Here is a 26609-nt window from a genome sequence, read left to right as displayed (position 1 = left end):
AGCTTTTCGCCCCCGTTAACAGCAATGTGCTGCTCATGCAGAGCTGGCAGGACCTGAAGGTGGGTCGGGGGCCGGGCAGCTGCTGGAGCAGGGCCAGCCAGGCCCCAGCTCCACGCTCCTGGCAGTGGGAAAGCCGGGGGCCGCTGCTGTGGAGCAAGGGGGCCGGGGCAGGCACAGCACRGCAGCTGTGCGGGCCCAGCGGCCGCTGTCAGAAGCGCGAGCTGCCCTGCGCGGCCGTGCCCTCGCGGAAGGGGCGCTCAGGCTGGTAGTCCGGTTCGCCACCCCCGGAGCTCTGCTTCTCTACTTTTTCCCCTCGTCCTGCCGCTCAGTGCGGCTTCACAAGGGATAGCCAGCCCCCCTTTTTGTCTTAAAAATATTTTTAAGCAATTAATGAGTTTGTCAGCACAACTCAGGAACAGCCAGACATCCTGTTGACACACTCAAAGCACACAGGGAACAGCAATGGAAACGTAACAGCTTTAACCGCTGCTTTCACCGTTAGCTTTCAGGGGTCCGTGCACCAGAAAGCAGCATGCCTCGATTAGATTTACATGCACTGCCCTTTCTGTATTCCCGAAGGGCAACGCGGAGCTGCCACCTCTGGGGGGTGAGGTGGCTCGCAAGGGTGGCATCGGGATTTCGCTGGGGGGCTGCCACCTCGGCCCACGGTGCTGGGGCCATGGCGTTGTCCTCCTGCAACGCTGCCCGGGAGCTGCTTCGCTGTTACAGAGGCAAGTGTCATTACTGAGGACGATTTCTTGCAACCAAGATCCCCCCTCGCAAAGGATCCTTGAACCCTACAGGACTCTTACACAAGCACTGCAGCTTTCATTCACCAAACACACCACACTTATTTTTAAGAGACAGAAGTTTCACCCTGACTGGCACTGTTCCAAGAGCCCACCTTCTCCCCACACATACCTTAGGTGGGACCTGCTACACAGCCTTGGGCTAAAACCTGGCACAAGTTGGTGCTGCACACGCAGTTTACTCCAACAGGTCTAAAAACATTTTAAAAACGTATTAAGGCTAGATCTTCTGTTAACATCCCGTGTCAGTGATCTTCAAGGCTCTGTGAAGCTCTGTTAGCTTTTTCTTGTCCAGCTAAGGAAAAAAMMMAAMMAAACAAAMMAAAAAAAAACACTGCTGGATATGTGACCTGACCCTACGCTGAATGGAAAACATGCAAACAGCCTTTAAAAGGTTTGATTGTGGCATAACCTAGGAGCTAAGACGCTGGAGCCTCTTTTCTCTTTTGTGCAAACTAGCATGGGAACAGAGGAAAGGACTTTGGGGGCTGAAACTATGATAAAGATGAAGCAGGAGGATATATTCACYTCCAAAGGTCCAAACTAGCCCATTTGCTGCCATAAGGAGAAAGCACTGAGCCACCCGATCTCCAAACTTCTTCCAGCAGCAGCTTTCCCTTTCTGTAGAGAATACTCTATGGGCTCTGCTGACCTGCCCTCAAAATCCCCCCCCCCCCCCCCCAAAAAAAAAATTATTAACAGTAGACAGCATCAAAAATTCCCTGGTTAAATTCATATTCAGAGATCGCTGTTTAAAGACAAAATATTTATAGACCCATTTCCTCCTTAGGCTAAATTCTAAAAAGAAAAAACAGAAAAAACTACCCATGCTCCTTCTCACTTCTGTTTTCAGCAATTTAGGATCTTAAAAAGMGTTAAACAATCCAAGCAGTTCATCCTCATTTATAAACCTGGAATTTAATCATTTTAAACATCTATTAAAAAGCCATATAAACTCAGCTTTTACCCCCAGATCCATGTAATAGTTTCTTAAAAATCATGCCCCTGCAGTTGATTTTATTTTTTAAGGGAAGCATGAGCCAAGTTGGCATAAAAGGTGTTATGACAATCTGTTAGCAAGCACCCTATGTAAGGAGCTGCTGTTTCATTTTTTTTGCAGCCCAGAGCATTCCCTGAGGCAGAAGAAATTTTAATGTTTATAGCTGTCTGCACAGAACGTTTCAGTTAATAAACGGTAATTAGGCGGCTTGTTGAGCATGCACGAAGGGAAAGGCAGTACTGAACAAAGTGAGGTAAGAGTTCTTAAGTTTAGAAGATGCACACGTTAAAGTTCCCTGCACTTTCAAAATGCAAACATCCACTAAAACATCTCATTGCTAAAGCTTATTAAAGCTGGGGAAAGTTAAGTAAAATTAGTAACATCTCTGAGAAACTGTAARTGATTTAAAGAGGAAGCTAGAGCACTTACACAATAATCTTGTAAAAAGCTGGGAGGAGGATCAACCAGAAGTGGACATGTAGCTGCTGAGACATCATGTATGCTACCAAACAGTACCAGTTTTACATATGAATGACATTACTACATTGTCTAGAACTATTYCCAGGTACCTGAGGTCTGAAACACRTGCTCTTTGCAGAAGGATTTCAGGTAGAAGCATCATTCAACAAAACAACTGTTCTCTAAGTAATCAAACGTGTCACACTGCAGCCCTGTAAAAGCCAGGCACTTATCTTCAGCACAAGTTTATTACAGATGTGAAGACTCCTATTTGCTTTTTACATTGTGAGGAACAGGAAAAGTTACATGAGTTTAAACACTTTACTCCACACACTTTAGTCYACATATAGTACAAATAACAAGACAACAAAAAGATACATTAAGAAATTCAGAGTCAGTGCTGTGAAAAACTTACATTTACAAACTTCTAAGAATATGGAGCAGATGTCTTTCAAAGAGCTTTCTGCATGCTTAAGTCGTAAGAAACAGGCCATGATACAACCAACTGAAGGCAAAGTTTTACTCAGTCAAACCTGTGTAAATGTGGAATAAAGCCACAGAACCTGATGGAGTTCTGCAACTTCACTGAAGTTACTGCTTCTTATTGACAGAACCTGGCTCACATTAAGTGATACACATCGCCCAAATCTAACAATTGAGTAAACTTGTCACTGTTACAGGGGCCTAAGAAGGTATCATCTGCTTCAGCAATGTTGGACCAAGCCATGAGGGAGCAAACAACGCAGAAAGCTTTTTGAGAAGTTCTAGAATCCCTCTTGCTGTGTCCACACAGCAAATAGACAGGAAAACCCCGTCCAGCTTTTACTTGTAAGTTTTACATGAATACCTCCTCCTCCTCTCATTTCAGCCTACCTTCTTTGAAACAAAGGAGAAAACATTGGGATTTACAAGCATCACTTGATGCCAAGAAAAGTGTAAACCACMTTTACCTTTAAAAATTTACACTACAGGTTCAAAATTATGCTGACTGCATATTTGTTTGCAAATTATATACTTTACAGGTGTGAGCATTCAGTTTTGCTCTGAATTTTTGTCTTCTGAGAAGATAAGTTGGGATGACGCAAACAGCTTTACTGATCTTTGGACACTCATATGTTTATCTTAAAATGCAACACATAAGGAAACTACYGCTTTGTCAAGTACACTTGATCATTTTTGCAATAGCTTTCTATAGGGAGAAAGCAAAAAGCACTGAATTCCAAATGTCATCTTTGTTGATTGACAAGAACTTTTACAAACTGTATTTCGAACAGCTGTTTGCATTTTTAAGTTTCTTTTTTCTCATTTAGTACAACTTCAGAATAAACACATTCAATACAAATTGCAAAAATCACAGTATCACAGTATTTCCAAACTAACTTTTTTAAAAAAAAACTTAACATGCTGGTATTTTCTTGTAAGTAGTTATGACTAATTTAAGGTTACAGCTCTTGAGAGTCACATCCTTACAGTACTCTGATCACTAATTACTGAATAGAAATAACTATACATATTGAAGTTACAAGCTACAAAAATAAAAATCCATTCTGTTTAACTAAAATATCTTAGACAAAACGGTTGGAGGTACTTTAAGAATTACAATAGTTGGTAGCAGACAAAATGGCTTTTGAGGGATGTAAACTTTGAAGATACGAAATGGAATAAACTCAATATTAGCTTCTACTTCCTCTTAAAAAGAAAACAACGATTTTTATGTTGAAATCCACAAATAAGTTGTAAATTAAACAAAAGCCAATAAGTTACAAACAGCAATAAAAGTGTAAGCACAGTAAACAGGGCAGTATTAATAAGAAACAAAGTACATTTTTGAATACAGACTTTTAAATAGTAAGGGCCAGATGCTCAGCTACAGCACAAAATCACTCTCTTTACTTGAGGCATGTGGCTTTACTCCAGCAAAAGTCTCTCCCTGAGAACCTCAAAATCTGAGCTGGGTATTTAGCACTCTTACTAAGCTAAAAAAAAATTGGATTATATGCTTTTGGAAAGGTAGCCTGAACAAATTTAAATACACATATAAATTCCCTCGACACACCTAGATGTTAAATGAAGAAGWGGTGCTCCATTATGTTATTCCTGTGTTCAGGAAGCAGCTACAGTTTCTCAGAACAAAAGCCAGCATTTTAAAATAAGGGTTCACATTCAGCAGGATCAGTGACGTTATTAGTACTTTTAAATCTAAAGATATCCTAGCTTACTCCTAACTGGAGGGTCTTTTTTTTTTTTTTTTTTTTTTTTTTTTTTTTTTTAAAAGAGAGAAAGAGAGAAAACTGCTAATACTAGGACTCAAAACCCTTTTTTATTCTGCACTTTATCTAGAACACATGCAAAGATTAAGTATCCTTCTCTTAACCATGGATTAACTAACTAAGCTACAATGATGCTCTTCAAAAAAGAGAGTGGTTTGTACTAAATAAAAAAAAAAATCCCCCCTCTCCCTCAGAAAACAGTATGTACTATAACATTGATACTGTTATACTGATACAGTGCTTTGAGTTTTTTAATTGTACAGTTAGATATAACAACATACACTTAAAAACAARAAGCTGTGAACCCCAGCACATGTAACGCGGAACCAAAAGGAATGGGACAAAATGATACTAGAAACTTTAACTATTAGTTCAGAGAACCTGTGGAGAATGGGGAGATTCCTTGCCAATAGTGAAGAGTAAACACCATAATTTCAGAATAAGCAAGGGAGACKGGGAACACAACATCTTAGAAGCGCATTCTAATATCTTGCCATACACTAACTTGAGTAAATTGGTGATTAAAGTGATTAAAAAATCCAAACATGGGGGGTGCTCCATTAAAAATAARTTGCATTAAAACCATTCTGATTTTCTCTGCTGACAAGCTAACTGATATGAAGTATCGCTATTCTGACTGTAGTAGGGCTTTTGACACTGTCCCTTCTGACATCTTCTGGAGGCAAATAAGTCAGTATAAAATGCATAATTAAATGATTGAGGAGAAAAAAAAAAAGAGTGCCTACTGAGCAGTCTGAAACACTCCCAAGAAAAAATGTACAGGTGAACATAAATTCTTAATCCTAATCATCTGAAAATTATACTGAATAAATTTAACTTATTCTTGCTATAGCATTGCCTCAGAAAGATGAATTAGTCTCTAAGATGTGTTCAAACACTGTAGCATTACCTACCCAGGAGAAACTCAGGTCTGTTTTCCAAGAGCAAGTCCTTAATGCTTCTGACTAAAGTAAATTGTATTTTCAAGTTACCTAGTGCCTAAGAAAAGCAAGACTTGGAAAAAAAACTACAAAGAGACAATAGTGAAATTAAACACTTAAAGAAAACTGCCAAATGCATAAATTTAACTAGACTGCCTTTACATTAYGAATACTAAATGTAATTCATAACAATAGCTAAGAGGCATCCAAATTTGAGTTTTCAGCTAAATACACACTTGAAACAGAAGTCTAACCACTCCATGAGAAAGAAAACAGAATTATGTTCTCTAATAACTTCAATAGTTCCAAAGTACTTTTAAAAGTATGCTCTAAATATGCCATAAACTGCTTTAAATATCAAGAATTATAGAAATACAGGATGCCATTGTTTTTTATTTAAAGATGAAAAATCTAAAGTTTGGATCTGAGACACCTTTTTATAAAGAGTCCAAACRTGAAGGAAAAAATCCCAAATGCAGTGCATCTAAAGCAGCTTCTTTTAATCCTGCTATGAATTGATCAAAGTGAAAAAACAAAGTAAAACAAAGCCTATGACAAAAGGCTCTCTACGCATATGAAGACACACACGCCTCCTCTCAACGTATGCATGTGTAAACCAACCAGGTTTGAGCAAGATAAAGCAGTTCACTCACAGAAAGCCTTTCCATGCAAGTTTAAGTTTTCTGTAGTGCACTTCACATGACTTCAAACCCATAATAAAGTTATCACAATCTGATCAGCCTGCAGTTAAACTAGCATATGCTGCAATAAGCTTTGTGAATTCACTTTTGAATGCTTAACAGTTTTTATATAGTGTAATTTTGTGTAAAATGTAAAGACTGCGAGAAGCTAAAACTATTCATTGTCTTTCTGAAACACCCCTTTCACCAYTTGACTGCTAAGAGTGCAAGGGAGAATCCTTCAGTGCAGGATACGAAGTTCAGCCCAAGAATCCCCTCCTCTGGATGGAGRGGGCAGTGCAAGATTTTTAGCTTTCCACTCTTAGTTTTCAGGTAAGACTATACAGYAGCTATTTGAACCAGTGCTTTATGCCTTTTACCAACAACATTAAAGAAAGCATGTAGCAGTTTCACATCCACAACACACAACAAGAAGCAGCTACAGCTATTTTACAAACTAGAAAAGTGCTTTACGACTTCACTCRCATTAGCGTTAGAATTTGGGAGCCTGTTGCTGACATTTACCACCTGCTGTTGGACTAAGACTGAATCACGCCAATTCAAATGCATGCAACTCAAAACCAACTCATTCTGCAACATACTGGAAAGGAGGACACATTTAAATCAAAGGACATAATGCTGGAAACAGCAAGACTTCCCAAATTCTAGYGCTAATATTTATGTCAAACAAAAAAGTTTGTCGTATACACGACAACTACATACAGTTACAGTAGAAGGATGACCAACCCCACGTCTGATTGGGAACTGGACACTTCAACTCTGTAGAATATTCTCCATACATAAACACAATTTTACTGGAGACTCTTCATGCCTGAMGTTGCTGAGTTTGCTACTTTTCATTTGCTGCAGTCACCAGTCATTTTATGAAACRCTGCCGCCTTCTTCCTACCACACCCAAGAAGAGGGTGGCCTGCCCAACGTGAGCAAGGCCGTGTACAGGCTGTTCTCCCAAAGCATCAAGTGCCCAACTAGATGCTCCTTTCACTTTTCTTACACTTCTGCAGAACTAAAAAGGGATTTAGGGTTCCCAAAGACTATTTCACACATTTAGGACAGGATTCCTARGAAGCTGCAATAACTAGGAGGATCCAGTCTGCATAAATACAGTACCCGGGTGTTCCCCGACCCAGGCAAAACAGAAGTGTAGAAGCTGTCTCACCTACTGTAGAGAGCAAGGCTTTTCAAAATCTTCACATCATTTTTTTCCCCTTAGATGCTGCGAGTGCAAAGACTGAAGTTTTGGAACTGTTTTATATCCTAAGAACAGTTAACTGTTTGAATAATTATATGATCAACTTCAGGCAGCTTTTCAAACTCTATTAGGAATAATTGAGACCAAGCAGCCAGTACTGTAATTTCTCTTGAGAAAAYACTGCTTTTCATAGCACATACCCTGCATTTCCAGAGACTTGCAATTTGTTTGTAAACAGTAGTTTGAGAACCACAGCATAGAACTTAAATATTTTTTTAGGATGCTGATGTTTATAAGTTAGTCACATAAAAATAAATTAATAACTAGTAAGATCCTTAAAGTTAATAAAAAAAAAAATCTATCTTCATCACTAAAAAAAAAAATCAAGAGAACTGGTTTATTCAATATCGCATGTTTCAGGGCATTTAAAATACTTACATATTTAACTATTCATGTTCTCCATATTCACATATTATAAAATAAAGTGAGCTTTATATGGCTAATGAACATGTAATTTACAAATGGCTTCTGCTTTACAGTTTGTTACACTGATCACATTTTCAGGTATCTATAAATTCACTGATAATCAGTAGTATTTAAGATCTAGCACATATAACAAATACTATTGAGTTAAAAATGCTCTCCAAAGAGGATTTCAATGGAAGGTTTTAAAAATACTGACTTTGTCAAGGCTTCAATAAGTTATTTTAAAATATAAATAGTTAATTCATTGTTAATGCAAATTTTTTGTTTTATAGATTACTGTAAAACAGTTTCATTTTACAAAACCTAGAAACACATCCTAATTTACCCAATGGCATTGCCTTGTTAGCATAAAGATTAATAAAAAAATAAAAAGGAAAACTCAGGAGTTTTGAAAAAAGCAGTAATATTCCATGTTCAGATCAAGGCCCCTCAAATTCTCTTACTGTCCTTAGCTTATGCAGTATACATTCAACATAAATCCACTTGCTACTTGGAGATCACTTTCAAAAAATCCACTGGGCTTGAATGAATCACTCAGTGACAAAATTTAAAGTTTAACTCATAGCTCTAAGCTGCTGCAGGCTTAAAACACCTAAAACAGGGGAAAAAAAGTCGATCCTTTCATCTGTTAATAATGTTTTCACCTGAGAAGCTTTTAACCTGAGAAGCTTCAGATACATCAAATTGACAGTTTGTGTGTACTGYTGCATGTGTTCTTAATGTTTATCATCAACATAGGCCATCAACTTTTTTTGCRGCCATCTATTCATATGGAAAATGCAGACTTAATCAGAAAACAAGTGTTTCTGTTCGTGGGTTCCTCCCTCACAACCAAGTTTAACGCATTAAGRCTAGAACCTGCTAACCTCTGCAAGCTTAGCTCTGAACCTCCACTTAAAACTGACATGGTTAACAGACTAACTTGCTGTATCATTTTCAGCTAACTATCAAGATTTTTACAAGCCTTTTAGAAACACTGCTGATCTTCATAATTTAAAGCCCTGCTATACACATCTAAAAAGACAGTTCCCTTGTCCATGGTCTCCAAYAAGCCTACTCAAGAACTAAGACATACTGCTGTAATTAACCCCTTACTTCACTGAAGCAGTTAGCCATAAGACCATTCAGTGCAAGTCATAGTAGAATTATTTTGATGCTGTTTCTTGGGTACTGAGGACCTCAGGAGACTCTACTTTGTCTCACACAGCCATTAAAAGAGTCACTGGCTAACAGACCATTTCCCGAAAAAACTTCTCCAAAAACACCTTCCCTGCTTACCTCCTTCCCAGAAGATCCCCAGATCTTCCACTCTTCCAGTCAAGAGCGCTAGATATGTACTGCACAAGCAGGTGCTCAGAAAAGCATTTCCCACTCCCCCAGAAAAAATGGCAGCCAGGAACAGTTCTGTTAGAAAAATCAACCCATATCCTATTTGGTCTGCTTTTCTGTTCTAGAGCTGTTCCTGGGAAAAAAGGGCAGGTGGAAGCAGGCCAAACTCCCACGTGCTCCCCTTTCTGGGAGTAAAAAGCCTTTTGCACACTACACCGTGCATGTGACGACATCTGCTAGCACAGCAGGGAAAGGCTGCAGTATCTGCCCTTCTCCTGCCATTGGAGTAACTAACTCCTCCAGCGGGAAGGGCTGGGCACCACTAATCAAGAAGGCAGAATAGTTACAGTAATTGAGCTGTGAAAGATTTCATGAATGTGAAAGCATGGCTTTTTCCTCAACCTAGTTTGTTCACAAGCATGAACCTTACAGCATAAGCCTTCATCTGGATTAAATGTTCTCAGTGTTTTTAAACAAACTTTAGTTTATCACTGTGTTACATTGAGTCCTCCAAAATCTATACCTCTTCATCTGTCTGCTCTCTCATGTGCTCTTGCTCGGACACACTGGAAGCGTCGTCATCTGTTTGTTCACCAGAATGATACAACATCAGTGCATGTGTCTTATGAGTTATGGTAACAGTGCAAGGCCCCTGAGCCCACGGTTCACCATCCACCTGCATTGGCATCTTTGAACTCTTCAAAATCAGCTAGTATTAAACARAAGAACACACAGAAATCATAGCAATTCAAAGCAGCTCTGAAGACATCTTCTACGTCTACAATGAACTGATGCTGCAAGGTTTCAGTCTTGCGAGGAAGAATCTTAGTATATAATTACTTGGACTCATACGCCATCAACTAGAACAACTGAGGCTTGCGAATTATGACATAATTAACTCTTACCAAGCAAGAGAAAAAACCAATCCAACTACAAATTGAAACTTTAGAACAAAGACTTGACCAGACAGTTCAGCACTTGAAATTGTATACTGTATTTTGAAAAGATATAGGGAAACGCATTTATAAATACCACTTACCCTCACTGTATGTGCCTGCCCTAGACGAACAGGATTTGCTAGTTTCACCTGTATCTGGGCACAGTGGAAAGAACCATGAACTCCAACAACTTCCAGCAGTCCATCATCATGTCTATGAATTAAGAGATACTTTTCTAAGTGATGTTCATCAGATCTTAAATACCAGTCCAAATATGATAGCTCTTTATCGCTACTATTATAGTGAAGATGACTGTTGTTTTATAAGTGTGCTTAAATTATCTATTTCTGCTGAATAACAAGTCACATAAGAATAGCYGACCTGGATAATCCCAAAGGTCTACTTAGTCCAGTACCCTCCCCCCAAAATGTTGTTAATAGATGATGTCAAGGGAAGACATACAAAAAACATGGCAAGTATGGAGCAGTACTCCAGCTGGTACTCCCTCCTTGCATCTGGCAACTAGGATTGATGGACTTTCCAAGTCATATTGTGCGTGTACATTATTTAAGGCCCTCAGTGGATTTCTCTTCCATAACTTGTACAACTGCTTTTCTGTCTTTTTACATAGTTCATCTACAGAAAGATTTCTCTCAGCTACCTCTTCTTTTTTTTTTTTTTTTTTTTTTTTTTTAAGATTTTGATAAAAAGACCTTCTCCAAATCTTTTCAGAAATACAGGCTCATCATAAGCAATGTGTGCTACAAAATAAGCATAATACAATCATAAGCAAGAAACACTAAGAAATGTTTATATATTTGTCTTCTGAGGAAGGAAATCACATGAGATAAGAACCAATGCGTCCATCAATTCTTTTTCAGTATAGCTCCAACCAACTTACTTGGCACAAAAGTTGTATTTTTGACTTGCCTTGTTAATACTTTTATATTTATATATGTTGTATTTTTACATTTTAACCTCAAGACATCATCTTTTCTATTCTAAAACGGACATATTTTATACTTTTTGAAGGCTGAATCTCTAACATGAAGCAAATAAAAATTCAAGATAGTCTACTCATGAAAAATCTTCTAAATTTCAAATGAGACTGGTCAAGTAAACAAAGCCTGCTGGAGGGGATTCCTTACACTACAAGAATTCCTCCAAGAAAAATAAAAATTGCTGATGCATTGTATACCTTGCCAAAGGATAAGGTTCATCACCCATTCCTTCCCAGAGTCTACAGCCACCTCCCCAGTATCCAATATTCAGAACTATGATGCCTTCCAAGTTGGGCAACTCGATTCTCTCACCATCCAACTCTAGCTTTAAAAGACAGACAACACAAGTTAGTCACTGCGGATCAAATTCARCACTTCAGTATATGCTAGTTGTTATTTTTATGCATTTATTAGGGCTTCGCTAAAATTAATGAGAAACAAAAACACCTCTGAGCAGAACTGGCACATACAATAGAATGTTTCCTCTACATAATTAAAAAAAAATAACTTCTGACTTTACAACATGATACTTGAAGCTGTGATCACCAATTTCTTTTACCTGAGAACAATAAAGGAACTCTCATTTACAATTCTCTGGTGCTTAAGTCAAATTTTATCTGATTATCAATATTTAAACTGAGAGACCTGAACCCAGAAACCTGAGTCAAAACCGCAAAAGAATTTAGGAATCATCCATAAATTTAGAGGCATAAATTCCACGCAGTAAGATGCAAATAGCCAACATCAAAAATACCTCAGCAGCTCTGGAACCATCCTACACATAGGTATTACATTGTAGACATGGACTGCAAAGCTCTTCCCTTTTGCTTTCACTGGGAAAGCTTTTACATCCCTTCAATTGTTCAAAGAACAAACAGACAAAAGTTAACAAACAAAAACAAAACACCCTCGTACCTCAACCTTTTTGTTGAGATCTTTACATTCTTGTACTAAACARTCTTTGGTTCCATAGAAAAAGTAAACAGCCTACAAAAAAAGAAAAGAAAATACTATTTTAAATAGTCTTATGTACTGTATCTTTTTCTAAAATACTAATGTATAGTTCTGTGAGCCTTATTTAAAATTCATACCTAACAAAATATTTGCATATCCTTCAAGTTCTCTTAATGAGCTAAGCTACAATTCTCATAAGAACCTTGTTTTCCCTTTTTAAAAGAGGAATGGGCAATATCCCCAACCCACTAAGTTTCAAAGCAAACAAAAATTAAACAAGTGACAGCATAAATATAAACAAGCTAGCAAACAAAGGCAAGCCAAAAACTTGGATACAGGCTGGAAACATATTTAATTAAAGGTCCTCTCCCTAAGGAAAATGAGCACAAACTTTTATAAAATGGGACGAAAGGAAGTAGTGGAATAAAGCAATATACCACAGTGTGATATCAGAGCACATATTCCACACAAACCTGGGGCTAACAACAAGGAGGAAACAAACAAACAAAGAAACAAAGCACAGTGTAATGGTGGGTCAACAGTGCAGCTGTGTGGAAAAAACAGAAAACTACAGTTTGTTAATATCTAAAGACATGTATTTTGTTTCAACCTTGACAAAAGGGTCTAAAGGCTGAAAATCCAACAYAGCAATTAAAATGGAACTCTCAGACTTATTTAGAAGCACTTCTATCACAGTATGCAAGAAAAAAAACATGCAGAATATTACAAAAAATAGCTTTAAGTCAAACACACCTTATTAATAATTCTGCTGGAAAACAGAGAGGGAGTCTTCTCACGATGAGCATGGAAATTTAAAGCCATAAGAGCATCAGGTCCTACAGAAAAGTAGTTGTTCATTGTGAACACCTGTCAGACAGAAGTTTGTTAAGATCATATTAAATTTCGTATTATTAGGATTTTAAAAGTTACGGTTTTAATAGAAGCAGATAAACAGAAGAGTAAATACATCCACCTAGGTATTCCACAAAATCTAAATTTATAACTTCCAACCATACCTTTGGTTTCCTTAAATTGTAGTATCCTTTGTTTGTTACCTGAACCTTCCATCTGAAAAAACAAAAGCCATTGCTCAGACACCTGACAGATACTGTTCTCATTTAGTATCAAATCTGTAGTTAAGAATCTCATACCTTAACTGAAGTCACAAGATTCAGATTTAGTTAGTTATGAAAGAGTTAAACACTGTAAACTGACTAAACAAAGAGTAATTTTGGACCTCAGTTATTCTGTAGTTCTCTAGTCCAGCAGACTCTTTACATATGCTGCTGTAAACGGATATCAATAGCTCTCTGGTAATATTTKCTTCTATATAACGTATTTTTTCATTGTTACTTACCTGTCTAGCTTGACTCCATCTGCTTCCATGACATTTCGTAAGATTTGTTCTACAGGAACYTCTCCAGCGTAGCCTGCACCCCAGCCCAGTGTATTAGACAGATCATTGCCTGTTCCTAGAGGTAAGATTGCAACTTGTGGAATATAGCGTTCTTGCCCCTGTGACACAGAAAACTGAGTATCAGCTCCCTTTTCAGCGTTCTTTTCTCCTTTTTATCCCCAAATATTCAGGTTAAACAAATACCATTAATCCTGGGTGCATTAATCTTCTTGCATATTGCAGAATGATACAGCTGGCAGCAATACCATAGCAGATGGTGTAGCTAAGAATTTATGGTAGGGATAATGCAAAATCTTAAACCATTGTGGTTTAAGAACATGTGTTTCCAATGTGGAACCAATGCATTATTAATACTGAACAGAGCATCCCTCAAAACAATGACGCCTTGGAGCCGGAAGTGGAAGCCTGAATTTTTTAATCCAATTTCCTGACCATGTTGCTAATTTGCTACAATTACTCATTACTACTACTGCATGTCCCCCCCAGGGAAGCGATATAAATGCTAGAGAACACAGAAAGAACACACAAGGCCATGGGACACAGAAAGGCTCTTAAAAGATGGAGTGAAGTTAGTTCTAGAACAGAGGCACATAATACTGAAGTATTTAGCCATGAAAAGAAATTCACAGACTCAAAGAAGGAAATTTAGCATCTAAATTTGAGAGATGATGTATACCCACAAATCAACAGATGCAGCAGGTGATAATCACCTCTGCAGATCACAAAGCAACTGTCAMAGCCAGTCTCTCAAAACAGCCACCTCAAAGGTCTTTGCTTTCCCTTTACCACAAAGTTGTGCAGTTATTTCCAACCGCTATCAACTTCAGCTATGAAAAGCACTTCAAGAAAAAGTAACATTATGGATACTATTTTTCAACAAGAGATATTAGGTAGGCAATCTGGAGTCAAAAAATGTTTGGAATTCCAGTGCCGACAAGCAGTTTTCAGAATCTGAAAAGGTAGTAATTTGAGTACTTGGAAGCGAACAAATATCCAAACTGGATCAACTGTGTTGGCTCTGGGGGTCAGCATATCAAGTTTCCAAGGCTAAGAAACCAAGCATTCGTACTAGTTAACCTTTACAGTTATGCCTTATTGCATTTTTACTTTATTAGTACTTAAAAATTCTCAAGTTCAGTTCAATTATGTATTCAGTTGTAATGACAGCCATTTCATGTATTAACAGGAAAGTAGCAAAAAAAAATGCTATTAACAATTCAGCAATTGGTCTGACTCAGGGCTGAAACTTAAAATTAACGCTCTTGTAAGACGACTTGCTTTCTTCCCTTAACCAGTAGGGCTATTCTCTAATGAGCTCYCTTTTCCTACTAATTATTCTTGATTCTTAATTTTCTCAGGAGTCCTTACTAATATCCTGTAAATTGAGGTACATTCTATTTCAAATCAACAATAAATACATAACAAGTTTTTTCTCCTTCACTTACTGTTAACAGGTAATGCTACWGGCTAAGGATCTTTAAAGGACAAAATAAATACAGAAGCAAATAATTACACACATTCATGCACTGGCACTATAAACACTATAGTCAGCAAAAACTAGGATGTTATTACAGAAGACAAAGCTTTGGGAGAAATAAGCAGTGAGAGCAGAATATACATTATTAGTAGTGTTACTCATTGCAAATTAAATCTCTCTTTAGAGAAAAAGTGAAAAAAAAACAATGCATAAAAGTGTTCTGAAGATTGTTCTTCTTTTTCTACAGAAAAGAACAACTTTAAATAAACATTTAAAATCTAAAGCTTTTATATTTTYCCTGAACTACAGGGCTTCATAACAGAACAGTTTTCCCTCTACCCACCAATAGGAATATGCAGTTCAGCAATTAATTTTCTACAGACTTATTCATTGACATCATCAATGAACACAGTAAGAGATTAAGGTTTAGCACTTCAGCAGTCACAAAACTCACTTCACCATAAAAGATGTTTTAATTTAAACACAATACCTTTATCTTCATTTCATCAATTGCATCTAGGACCCAGCCCACTGTGCCATCCCCACCACAGACAAGGACCCTGACAGCATTACAAGGCAGCAAGGTACAAAGCTGGAGTGCTTTAGCAGGTGTAATTTTGCTTAGATCAAAAACCTAGAATAAAGAAAAAYAAGCAGGTCAAAGTTTGGAGAACATGACCCAGAATTTGCCTCAACAAGTTCATTCTGATGCAAAGCAGACATTTTCCATTTACGACATTACACTAGTAAATGAGCAGTCTTGACTTAGGAGCAGGATTCAGTCTYCCAGATTAACAAAGTAACTCCAGCTGCTTCATCAGGAATAAATGTCACTGATAAATCAAGCAGACCAAGTTCTAAGAAAAGTCTGTATCCAGTAACATTACAATGAATTTTGTAAAGATGAATAACCTCAAATTAAAAAAAAAGTATTCCAGATATGAAAAGGTTTATTCTTTACAGCCTTACTGTGTTTGTTTTAAATATATCCCATAGTGATTTCTATCAGTCTACATTATAAGGCTGTGTTTTGAACTTCAAAGGAAGAATATTAAGGTATACTCAGGAAATCCAAGGAGCAACTGCCTTACATCAATATCCTGTGCCATCCCAGTGGATTTTATGAGGAAAGAAACAATACAAAGTTACAACTGTAAGAAACTGCCATTTTCACAAGCAATGATTTAAACAAATACAAAAATTACCTGAACAGGATTCAGTAGAATTTTAAATTCTCCTAATAAGGTTTCACCCATGTTGTTTCCGCTACGAGTATTAGCCAGTATGATTATTGGGATCCAGTGTTTTCTGCAGTAAGGTACAATCTACAAAAAGATAGCAATTAGTCACCGAAGTACTGTGTGAGTAAAAAAGTGTTTAGAGTAGAAACAATTAGGAAGCTAATGATTAGTCTGAAATAGTAAAAACATAAACAAATACTTCTGACACACCAACTAAGAGGACAGTTTTACATTGATTTCAATCAGTAGCATTCAAAGTTGAAGACTTCTGTTCCTAAAGTACTTAAGAAAACAGATCCTATGATGTTACAATGTAATAGAAAAGCACAAATCATCGAATAGCTGTTTAAGTAGCTGCTATGTTTTTCATGGATTGTTTTGCTAGCTAGCTGTTTACGATGCATTTTCAMCAGTTATCCTTGAAAAGCACCTTGACAGATGACTATTTTAAGTCTAAATTGATTTTGTCTTAAAAATCCAACTACAAATCAGCTGAAAGTTGGATTTAGAAAATAAACTTACAAAATTATTACTACTTTTGACTTTTTTAAAAAACAAGTTTACAGTCTCTCTTTCAAGGGCTCCGTTTTGTCTCTATTATTCAAATTAACAAACACTTCTTGAACACCTGCACTGCACTGCTACAAGGGTTCTGCAGGAAACACCTTGGCTGTGGATCGGCTAAGCCTTACACACAAATGGCTATGCTGCTAGGTGATGTGATTTTGCCAGTTTATCGTCCCTGCATCCAAGGGATACTCTGTCATTCACAGACCTTATTAACTCCACATATAACTAAATAAATTTAGTAATTCTCTGCCTGTTTCACCCTGTACAAAACCATTCCACTATACTACCATCATCCTAACTTTTTGCCACGTTGGGGAGCTCATATTAAATTGTTTTCCTAAGATCTTTATAGGCATTACTTTCCAGACAGTAAGTCCTCCCAATCACAACATAATACTGTACTTCAGAAAGTAGGGTTGCCATTATATACGCTACATTTCAATTCAAATACCATATTTTAATTGACGGCTACCAGTTCTTTAAATKAAATATGTATTTTTTAAGAACTGCGTGGCCTTCTAGAACCAGCTCTTTAAATTAAATACGTATTTTTAAGAACTGTTTGGCCTTCTAGAACTTCTCTAGTAAAATACTATGTATATGCATACACATCAGTGCATTTATCTACATCCAGATGACAGCGGGTTAAAGTCCTGTGGCATGCAGTAACAAGGTGACCATAAAACACAAAGTAAAAGAGCACTCTTCAACATGGGAAGATATGTGCAGAATACCTAAGGAAGGCACTCAAACCTCAGTATTGTTTTGGAACAATGAAATCCAGATGTCTGTTCAGCTTCAACCATGATGTTAATAATATGAAAAACATCTTCAGAGAAACATGGTAACTATTTGATACATATCAAAATATTCAGCATACAGTCATCAACCCAACCACACATTTTGTCAAGTTGATAACTATATACTTAGTTTCAGTTTTACTGTCTGTTTTTATTTTTATGTATTATACATAGAGAAGGAGTAGATAGTTACCTTTTCATAATCAGTTCTTTTGTCTTTACGCATCTGGTTGACAGCAGATAAGTAGTACGGTGGAATAATCAAGTCTCTGAATTCTCCAAATGTACACTCCTCATTCTTTAGAGAATTCTGCATGCATTCATCATGTACAGTATGCTGACACCACACACATCTGGGGAAAAAAAAGAAACAAAGACCTCAAGCAACTGGTGCACTATGTTGCTTATCTATTTTATATGGACTAACTTTCTGAGAAGTACTTATGTTTACTTGCACCATTATGAGTAGTGTTTTAAGCATATTACAAAAAACCCCGACATTTATATACACTTTCAGGGAATGCATTTGTTGGCTATCCTGAAAAAGCTATCCTGGAAAAGCAACTAGGAGGGGAAATACTATAATACCTACTGCCAGCTTCTGCAGAATGTTAATCCTCATTTTCCCCTCCAAAGTCTTGGCTTAAGCAGCTGTGAAAGCTATTTTTGGAGTCCTTCTAGTTTAATCCAGCACAAAACAACAGTAGCAATGATAGCTGCCATGCAGTGCAGACAGTGATTACACTTTGCAACTTTTCCTCTTCTTCCTTCCCTTCATTGTACCCCAATTCCTCTCTTCACCCCCTCTCAAGGTTTTAACTCTCAAGGTTTCATTCCTGAAGGTTCTCCTCRTTCACTCATTCTGCTTTCTGACACAGTAATCTGACAGCATCACACAGAAGGCAAAACAAAAAGCWGGCTGAAACATACACTAGAAAGACGAAATCTTTTCAGAAAGTTAAGGTCACAGTTACCCTGTAGGCAGGACTTGGATCATTAGCACAATATTGTGGCATAAYATCCCACACGTGTCTAACGCTCTCTGCTTTGCAAGCAGAATTAGCGATACTGGTGCAAGCCCATTTAATGGTTCCTTGACGCTTTGGGGGCTTTGCATCACTCTTACCACAAACGGGAAGGAGGACTGTATCGCAACAGCTTTTAAGAACTCCCCATTAGTCGGTCAGGGGCATTCGAGAGAATCAGGCATCTCTTCATAACCTAAGCGCGTTACTAGCACAACGCAGCCGYCCGTATTGCAGAGACGCGCCAGCGGCGCGGCCGAAACCGCCGCCGGAGAGCGCCGCCGGGGCGGAGCAGCGGCTCTGCGGGCGCGGCGCGGCGGCCCGGCCGCCCCTCCCGCCCGGTACCTGTAGTCGCAGAGCTTGGGCTGGGTGCCGCACTGCTGCCGGCACACCAGGCAGTAGCTGCAGAGCGGGACGTTGCCCCGGATCCAGTGGTGGGGCATGGCGGCGGGGGCCCGGCCGCCGCGGGCGAGCGTCTCCTTGCAGGGGAAGCGGCGCTCGGCGCGCTTGAGGCAGCCCTCGCCGGCGCGGCGCCCGCAGCAGCGGCAGAAGGCGCCGCGCAGCACGGGCTGGCCGCACACGCAGCAGTACGAGGGCTGCCCGAAGAGGTCCGTGTAGCGCCAGTCGTGCTTGCTGCTGCGGAAGATGTCGCGGATGAGCAGCTGCCGCCGGGCCCGCTGCAGGCTGCACCACAGCGTGACCAGCACCGGCAGCAGCACCGAGCACAGCGTCCACAGCGCCAGGCGCCACTCGGCGCCGCCTCCCGGCTCCTCCATCGCGCGGGGCCGGCCCGCGGGGCCCCCTAGCTCGGGGAGCCGGCGGGAGCCGGCGGCGGGCAGCCCTGAGCCCCCATCGCGGCGGGGCGGCGGCGGCCGCGCTCCCGGGCGGCCGGTCCGCGCCTCCTCCCCTCAGGCCGCCATGCGGCTGCCGCAGCCGCCCGCGCTGCGGAAGCGGAAGCGGCGGTTGCTAGGAGGCGGGGGGCGGGGCGGGGCGCGGCGCGGCCGCCGATTGGCGGGTTTGTCGCCGATTGGCGGGTTTGTCGCCGACTGGCGGCTCGTCGCCGCCGTCGCTGTGGGCCGCGCTGGGCGCCGTGAGGGCGCCGCCGCCGCCGCGGGGGCTGCTCGTGCCGAAAGCGAACGGACAAACACCGTGCGCCGCAGCGCGGAAGCGTTCAAGTGTGCGACAAACGCCCCATAACGAGATGCGGCGTTAGCACCGCGGAAACGCCCCTGCCCCCGGCAGCCCCGCTGGCCCGCCCGCCCCCCCCGCAGCCGCAGGGCGCGCGGGCACCGCGGCCGGCCGCTCCCCTGCCCCCTCCCCTGCCCCGGGCGCTGGTGGCGCCGCCGCCCGGCGACGGTTAACGGCGGGTAACGGCCGGTAACGGCGCCTGTGGCGATAAGGGCGGTAAGGGGCAACCGTCTTTTTTAAACACAAAAAACAGAAACAACCCAGTCGTTTATCTTGGGCAGCTGAAAGCGTCCCTTGCTTTGCTAAACGCAAGGTAACACGTTAAATCTTCACAAACTCCAAACGCCCAGTGTAGCTCTGAAACCCGAGGTGCGARAACAGCCTCGTGTTTGCTTTCCCTSAGGAGCAGAGCTACGCGGAGAATGTGTGAGCAGGTAATAGCCGTATTCAAAACGTGGGGCCAGATGTCTTCCAAATCCAACTGTGAGTCAAATTAGTTGGAGCATAAACAAACATTTGTGACTGACGTAGCTGCTTCAAGTAGGCTACAGCCCCAGTCAGCATTACTCATTTTGGAAAAGACTGAGGGGAAGCAGAATCAAAATGAAGAAGTTACTTGTGTTTATCTTCATTTTGGTCCTCCTGACAATTTTTGCAGGTAGGAGCTTATATATAACAAATCTGCTTATGCATGTAGWGCTGCAGAGCCTATTATAGTAACATGGGTCTTTTATATTTAATATCTTTGCATGTTACTTTTAACACTTAACTATATAAAGAATTAAATACGGTATTATATCGGAGGATTGCCATGATTTGATTTTTAACATCCATGCTATTGTATTAGATATTTTACTCGCTACATTACCAACACTATAGTCATTTATTGCAAAACAGAACTGTTTTATGAGTTTACAATTTTAATACTACTTTACCAAGACCTCATGAGTTAAATAGTCATTGCAATCTCTCTATTGCAACAAAAGTTTACCACATTACTTCAAAACATAATTTTAAAAAGTAAAGCAATATAGAAAAGAACAAAGAAAAGGAAAAGTTACTATTGTCAGCGGTTAAATGGTGCTGTCATATTTTCTCATTTTAGACAGTAACATTAATGTGTTGGGTTTGCTTCACCTGGCAGAAGCACACTGTAGAAAGCACAAGTGTAAAAATGCTTTAAAATTCCACTTGTATCTCCTGGAACGCAATAATCCCCTGGGAAGGGACTCTAATGAAAGAACACTTTGTATATAGACAGAAATCAGGTTTGAAGACAATTCATTTTACATTTGAAAGATAAACTATTACCTTTTTGGTAATTTCATATTTAATTTCTGCTTTTCCACCTTTAGACACTTCACCAATTTTGAATGAAAAGGAAGCCAAACAGATTCTGAGAACTCGTCGTGAAGACAGACGCAGAAAAGCTGGTTTCCCTGATGAGCCAATGAGGGTGATTTATGATATTTATTTTGAAAKTAAATTAAATTAAAAAGTTTTATTTGTGCTTAATACTAGATTTTTATAAATGTAATTCCAAGCATAAGTGCAAATAGTTACAAGTATCACCCTTTTAAACAGTTGAATTCTTCTGTGGAATATTTTTAAGTCCCTTTGCATTCTTCAATTACTGTTAAGTAGCATTCTGTAAATGCTGAATATTGCTCAGGAAATGTATGCTTGCAGAGCATGGAATTATTTATCATCTAAAGGTATCACAGTTCAAAAATGCAGATTAAATTATTGAGAAGAAAGTGCCTTTTCATTTGTAGAAATGTGGAGTTCATCGGGTTGTTCCTGAAAAAATTAAAATAACAGGAAATGGTCTTCTGCTTGCAGTACATTCTGCACTCAAGGCAGAAAGTAGGTGCAGGTGTCAGTGGTCAGTGTGGAGATTGAGGTACTTCTCAACTACTTTTAAAATCACTTTCTTTCCTTCACTTTTTTATGAATGCTACGGACAGAATGGCTTGTAATGATATTCCACAAGTTCTTAGTTGCTAACATAATGCAACAACATTGGTTTTGTATTTAATATTTGTATTTTTTGATTTCTAAACCTCATTACAACAAAAGAAAAAGCAAATGAAGTTAGGAGCCTTCTGTTTTCTTTGCTTTGACAAGATGTAACATATAATTCTGCACTTCTCAAAAGCTACTTAAGGTATTTTAAAATTACTGTGCATTTCTTTCCAAAGTAAATAAACTGTGCTAAAATTACATGGTTCTGAAGAGGCTAAAACCACAGAAGCCAGAAAACACACAATAGATTGTGCAAGTGTGATGCATATAAGGGGCTCAGTTTAGCAAGGTGCTGAACACTTYTCAAATGCATAGGACATTCAGAGCACTACGTACCTTGCAGGATTGAACTCGGTATGTGCCAGGTTTGTGGAGACAGCTAGTGGTTTTCCCTTTCCAATGATTATTGTATACCAGCCAAAAAGAATCCACCTGGCAGTCGCGGGTGTCTGACCATATACCACTTCCGATGTACACACTTCTTTGTCAACTGTCATAGCCATAACAAATCAAAGCTGTCACAAGAATATTACACCATGCTTGTTAACAACTTTGTACMATTAAGACTGTGAAACAGAGCCAAAAAACAGTAGGCATGGACTTCACTGTTAACCACAACATTCAGGATGAAGTTGGTTTCCAAGCTGTTGTTAAATGAGCCTTGTAAATTAGCAGTACAATTCCCATTCATTGTTATACTCAATATACCATCAAGAACATACCACTATGATTATGTGATACTYTATATAGTAAATATATTAAACATAAATAAAACAGTAGAGAAGTTAGATTGAGTTAAATCTTATACTATAGGAAGTTACATGCATATAGATGAGGAATAAAAGGAGCTATTGCTAGAGAAGAATTTGATTCCTGACCTCCTGGCCACTTTCCATACTACTRGGATTAGTAGTAAATACTTTGTTGTGACTCTTTAGATAAGAAATTCCAACCTTTTCTTTCTTTCTTTTTTTTTTTAATATGACAAAATTTGCTTTCTGTAGGAAAACCCAAACACAAGAGTACTTGTTTTTTTCATTAAATGCCAAGGTTTTCAGTAGAAGAAGGAACTGTATTCTGATAAAAATACGTTCCCCACATGGAACATGAAGACTTTCCCTTCCAAATAAAGGACCGTGCCTGCTGTATCCCTGTGCACAGTCATGCCACAGCCACAAGGAGAAAAACTGATTTTGTATGGATTCTTTGTAGCAAGAAGAAATTAATGCTGGGATGAGCCTACCTCTCTTGATCTATTTTAAGCAAAAGCTGTTTGAACTAAGCCAGATCATGCTGGGCTGGGGAATTTAATTTGTAAWTCTTTGTGACACTATTTGACTTCTACAGTGCAGTTTGAATCAAAAAGCCTATTCAGCTACAGACAGCAAGAGGAACCGTCCTTTATTATTTAAAAATGTCATTTATGTTATCAACAAATTTTAGTCTTACCTTGAACAAGACCTTGCTTTTTGTCACGTGGCATCATCTCAATCATGTAGTCCTGTTTTCTGCAGGTTCACAGTGTAGTCTCACTGAAGGATTTGGGCCAAGCCCCCTTGGGCTGAGGAAGAGGGAGCACAGTTAGAGGCAGGACACACTGCCCTCCAGCGAACCTCTGGTCATCTCAAAGAGCAGCACCAGCATGTTCTACAGGCAGGATTGTTAACCCCTATTCTGTGRGGGAGAAAATAAGAAAATTAAGCATTTATCCATTCATACAGCATCTGAGGAGATTGTTTTACTACCTAGGGATTCTTAGTAATCCTTCAGGGAAGAAAAGAAATGGAGGCTAACCTAGTTGCTCGTGTCACTCTTCAAATATTGCTAACATCGCTAAGGTTTGGGCAAACTGACTGGCAGCCCCATTTCATTCAATTTCGTAGTTTTCAGGAGAAATTCAGACCGTTTATATAAACTATAAAATTCTACTGGTTCATTGGGCTGACATCAGACTTGAATGGTTACATAATTAAATGACGTTTTCTTTTCTTTAAATAGGAGCATATGCTTTACCTCCAGCGCTTGGAGCAGAGATCAGAAGAACAATTCCTTGAACATTGGTTAAATCCACATTGCTTCCCACACTGCAACAGGGATTTAGTCTATCCTATCTAATGGATTTACCAGCCCCATAATTGGTATTTTTATATTTCTTATATATTTTATATTTTATATATTTGTATATTTTTACAGTGCACATTTCTTCCTTCCTAATAAAAGATGGAGCCACAATCTGGAAGAGGAGAGAAGCACCAGTGGCTAGAAGAAGCATCTTGAGCTGAAAGATGTCTGGCAATAGAATAGAGCAATGGCAGGGAGCTTAAGTGTTTTAGGTATCAGATGCATCACTGTAGCTCTGCTCATGCTAATGAAACATTTGGTTATGCATTTCTCTGCTATATGGGTATAAGTTGGCTACCGAACAACATTATTATTAATGTTGCTTGAAATTGCTCCTGTTTCTTTCCTGTCTGCTCGTGTTCCTTTTCCAACTCATCTTTTTGTACTTGTTCGCTTAGCTCTCAGTGGGACCACGGCAGGATTAAACCATAGCTGTCATCCTTAAGATATCTCAGATACAGTCTGATTCTGCTAGGAGTTGAGCTTGTTCTATATTCTTGCAGCTGTAACAGTTTGCTAGCTGCTTATTTTTTAAATAGCATTCTCTATTTGTTTAGTACACATGTGGTAAACATTAACACAGAACATTTCCATAGTGCTTTCATGGGTTATTAGTTCTGTTCATGGTTTTCAACATCAGTGCAGTGGAGAACATCATTTGCTTTATTGCCTCTGTTTATCATATGCATGATAAAGCTAGAGTTCGATAGGAAAATACACTCCAAAGTACAGCCTAGAAAACAGGCACTACTCACAAGCCAATTTGTGACAAAATAACATATTCCAATAGTACATCACGTATACTAGGTTTTTGATATAGTCGTCCTTTTTCCCCCCTGCAGTTTTGCATGCAGTTACATCAGCTCATCATTACATTCAGAAACTGCTGTTTTGGGGGTAAGGCTGTCCTACGTGTGTAAAATATAAGTATTGATCCTCTTAAACTCTTCTGGTTACCCAGCAGCCACCTGTGATGCTAAAAGAGAAGATAYATGCACATCTATATGTTTTTATAACAAGATAGGCTTTTTCTTACAGTCTCTAAACAGATATTTTCAGCTGGGCTAAATTTGAATTATCACTATTAGCCACCTGCTTAATAGTCAACAGAGATTATATCCAGGCTTAATTTACCTTTTCCCACTGGTCCTAGCTCTCTAAAGACTGAACAATATATTAGTACATAAGTTTATGGTCTTTTCGCAATCTCATAGTTAACTTTGTGACGTAAAAACTGAAGATTTAGGGCCATATTTTCAAAAATGAAATGAAATAGAATATKGAGATAGTGTCTGTCAGGACTGATCTGATTTGAAAGCCAGAAAGTTAATCTGCTTCAGATCCTGCTGGGCATCTATCTGTACCTGTACATACCTGAATAATTTTGAAAATGTAGATATTGGGACAGATTTCAATAGACTTATGCTAAAGCACAGTAGATAGAAGGTCTGAAACTTACTTAAAAACAAAAACGTAAAATTCCCGAATTTTAGCCCTAGGAGGTAAGTTGGCAGTTTTCAAAAAATCTTCCAGCTGAGACACAGCTGGAAGCTGGCTGAGTCCTACCCTGCTCACAGGCTGTTGTAAAGAATTAATTTTAGAGAAGTGCTTAAAGGATTTGAAGCCTTTTGTGTGTGAATAATATAGCCAATATGTTTATGTGTTTTAATTATATTTTCCTTTTTTTTTGCAGATCTCTTCATGTGCATTTAAGATGACATGTACTTTGTGTTATGGTGGACAGGATTATTCCCGCACTGGCTATGTGCTAATTGTAGAGCTGAACCTCTTTGGAATACAGCGCAATCCTAGYGATTTAGCTAAGCTTTCAACCGTAAATGGCTAGATATGTTGTACACCACCATGTATCTTCTACTTGTAGAGAAAATAATGATTGCATGTATGAATAAAAAAATCAAAGGTTTCCTCCAAGATCTCAGTTACRGGTAAGAATAAATCACCAGTCAGTGATTCTAAAAGCATTAGAATGTGTTTTTTAAGGGTACAACCTTAGACTACCTGAAGCAAAAGGAGCATAAAAAATTGTAGAAAATTGGAGAATATAAACATGAAGAAAACGTCACCCTTCTGGACTTTGGAGAAGACCTTAATTAGTAGACGTAACATTTATGCAACACTRATCTATCTTTAATTGCCTGATAAGTATTTCATGTATTGTTTCTTAATAAACGCTTGACTCAAATCCTTTTTCAGCTGATTTTGTTACCTTGGACTCMCACGCTATGTGGTGATAAAAATCACTCAAAGTGAGGCTCAGAATTGCAAAGTCCTAAGGAAACATTAGAGGACTTACTAGAATCAGCAGTTGGGAAGGAAGAAGGTGCAATCTAATTGTTTTGTAGTTTCTTTGCACAACTTTTCCCTTTCTTTTATAACTCTGCCAGCTCAGCCATGTATATCCAGCCACCCCWTTTCTACCAAAGTGCCTTTATAACTTACACTTTGGAACAGAAATGCTTTTCAAGTCAGATGATAAGTATATCTGCAAAACAACACGAAAAAGGTCTTGTATGACTTATGATTTGTAATTGCAGTAGAATTAGTTATGGACAGAACAAAGTCACTATCAGAGTTCACCACTGCAGTCATTCTAAGAACCTGATGACAAATAGCAAAATAAAAAACAATTTTATGAAGATATGTA

General features: G+C 39.0%; 2 protein-coding genes across 4 annotated transcripts; one reads left to right on the top strand and one right to left on the bottom strand.

Moving 5' to 3' along the window:
- Nucleotides 1–1640: 1640 nt before the first annotated feature.
- Nucleotides 1641–19544, bottom strand: DGKE (diacylglycerol kinase epsilon). Of its 3 annotated transcripts, none has more exons than XM_085304643.1 (11): nucleotides 18956–19544; nucleotides 17779–17938; nucleotides 16180–16299; nucleotides 15465–15608; nucleotides 13438–13595; nucleotides 13097–13148; nucleotides 12834–12947; nucleotides 12042–12113; nucleotides 11324–11451; nucleotides 10227–10338; nucleotides 1641–2480 (listed from the first exon to the last, which is right to left on the bottom strand). In XM_085304643.1, exons 1-11 carry the CDS (start codon nucleotides 19384–19386, stop codon nucleotides 2451–2453), a joined length of 1521 nt encoding a protein of 506 aa, XP_085160769.1. In that variant the 5' UTR covers nucleotides 19387–19544; the 3' UTR covers nucleotides 1641–2450. The 3 variants fall into 3 exon arrangements, with proteins under 3 accessions (XP_085160769.1, XP_085160770.1, XP_085160768.1); XM_085304644.1 differs by lacking the exon at nucleotides 1641–2480 and adding an exon at nucleotides 2488–2535; XM_085304642.1 differs by lacking the exon at nucleotides 1641–2480 and adding an exon at nucleotides 2542–9896.
- A 774-nt stretch (nucleotides 19545–20318) lies between these two features.
- On the top strand, nucleotides 20319–26136 carry CUNH17orf67 (chromosome unknown C17orf67 homolog). Its single transcript, XM_085304826.1, has 4 exons — nucleotides 20319–20456; nucleotides 21154–21254; nucleotides 23822–23961; nucleotides 25638–26136. Exons 1-3 carry the CDS (start codon nucleotides 20402–20404, stop codon nucleotides 23936–23938), a joined length of 273 nt encoding a protein of 90 aa, XP_085160952.1. The 5' UTR covers nucleotides 20319–20401; the 3' UTR covers nucleotides 23939–23961; nucleotides 25638–26136.
- Nucleotides 26137–26609: the final 473 nt, after the last annotated feature.

The sequence above is a fragment of the Rhea americana genome, unplaced genomic scaffold, assembly GCF_003343005.1.
Source record: "Rhea americana isolate MKP2758 unplaced genomic scaffold, rheAme1 scaffold_21, whole genome shotgun sequence".
In the NCBI taxonomy this organism is placed as follows: domain Eukaryota; kingdom Metazoa; phylum Chordata; class Aves; order Rheiformes; family Rheidae; genus Rhea; species Rhea americana.
The sequence above is the reverse complement of the archived record's forward strand: the minus strand, read 5'-3'. Positions and strand labels throughout refer to the sequence as shown.

Excerpts from the sequence above, each read along its gene's own strand:
- CUNH17orf67 (XM_085304826.1), top strand. The coding sequence starts at position 20,402 with ATGAAGAAGTTACTTGTGTTTATCTTCATTTTGGTCCTCCTGACAATT. Across the intron at positions 20,457-21,153 it reads CCTCCTGACAATTTTTGCAG|ACACTTCACCAATTTTGAAT; the intron begins GTAGGAGCTTAT and ends TTCCACCTTTAG. Across the intron at positions 21,255-23,821 it reads TCCCTGATGAGCCAATGAGG|GAGCATATGCTTTACCTCCA; the intron begins GTGATTTATGAT and ends TTCTTTAAATAG.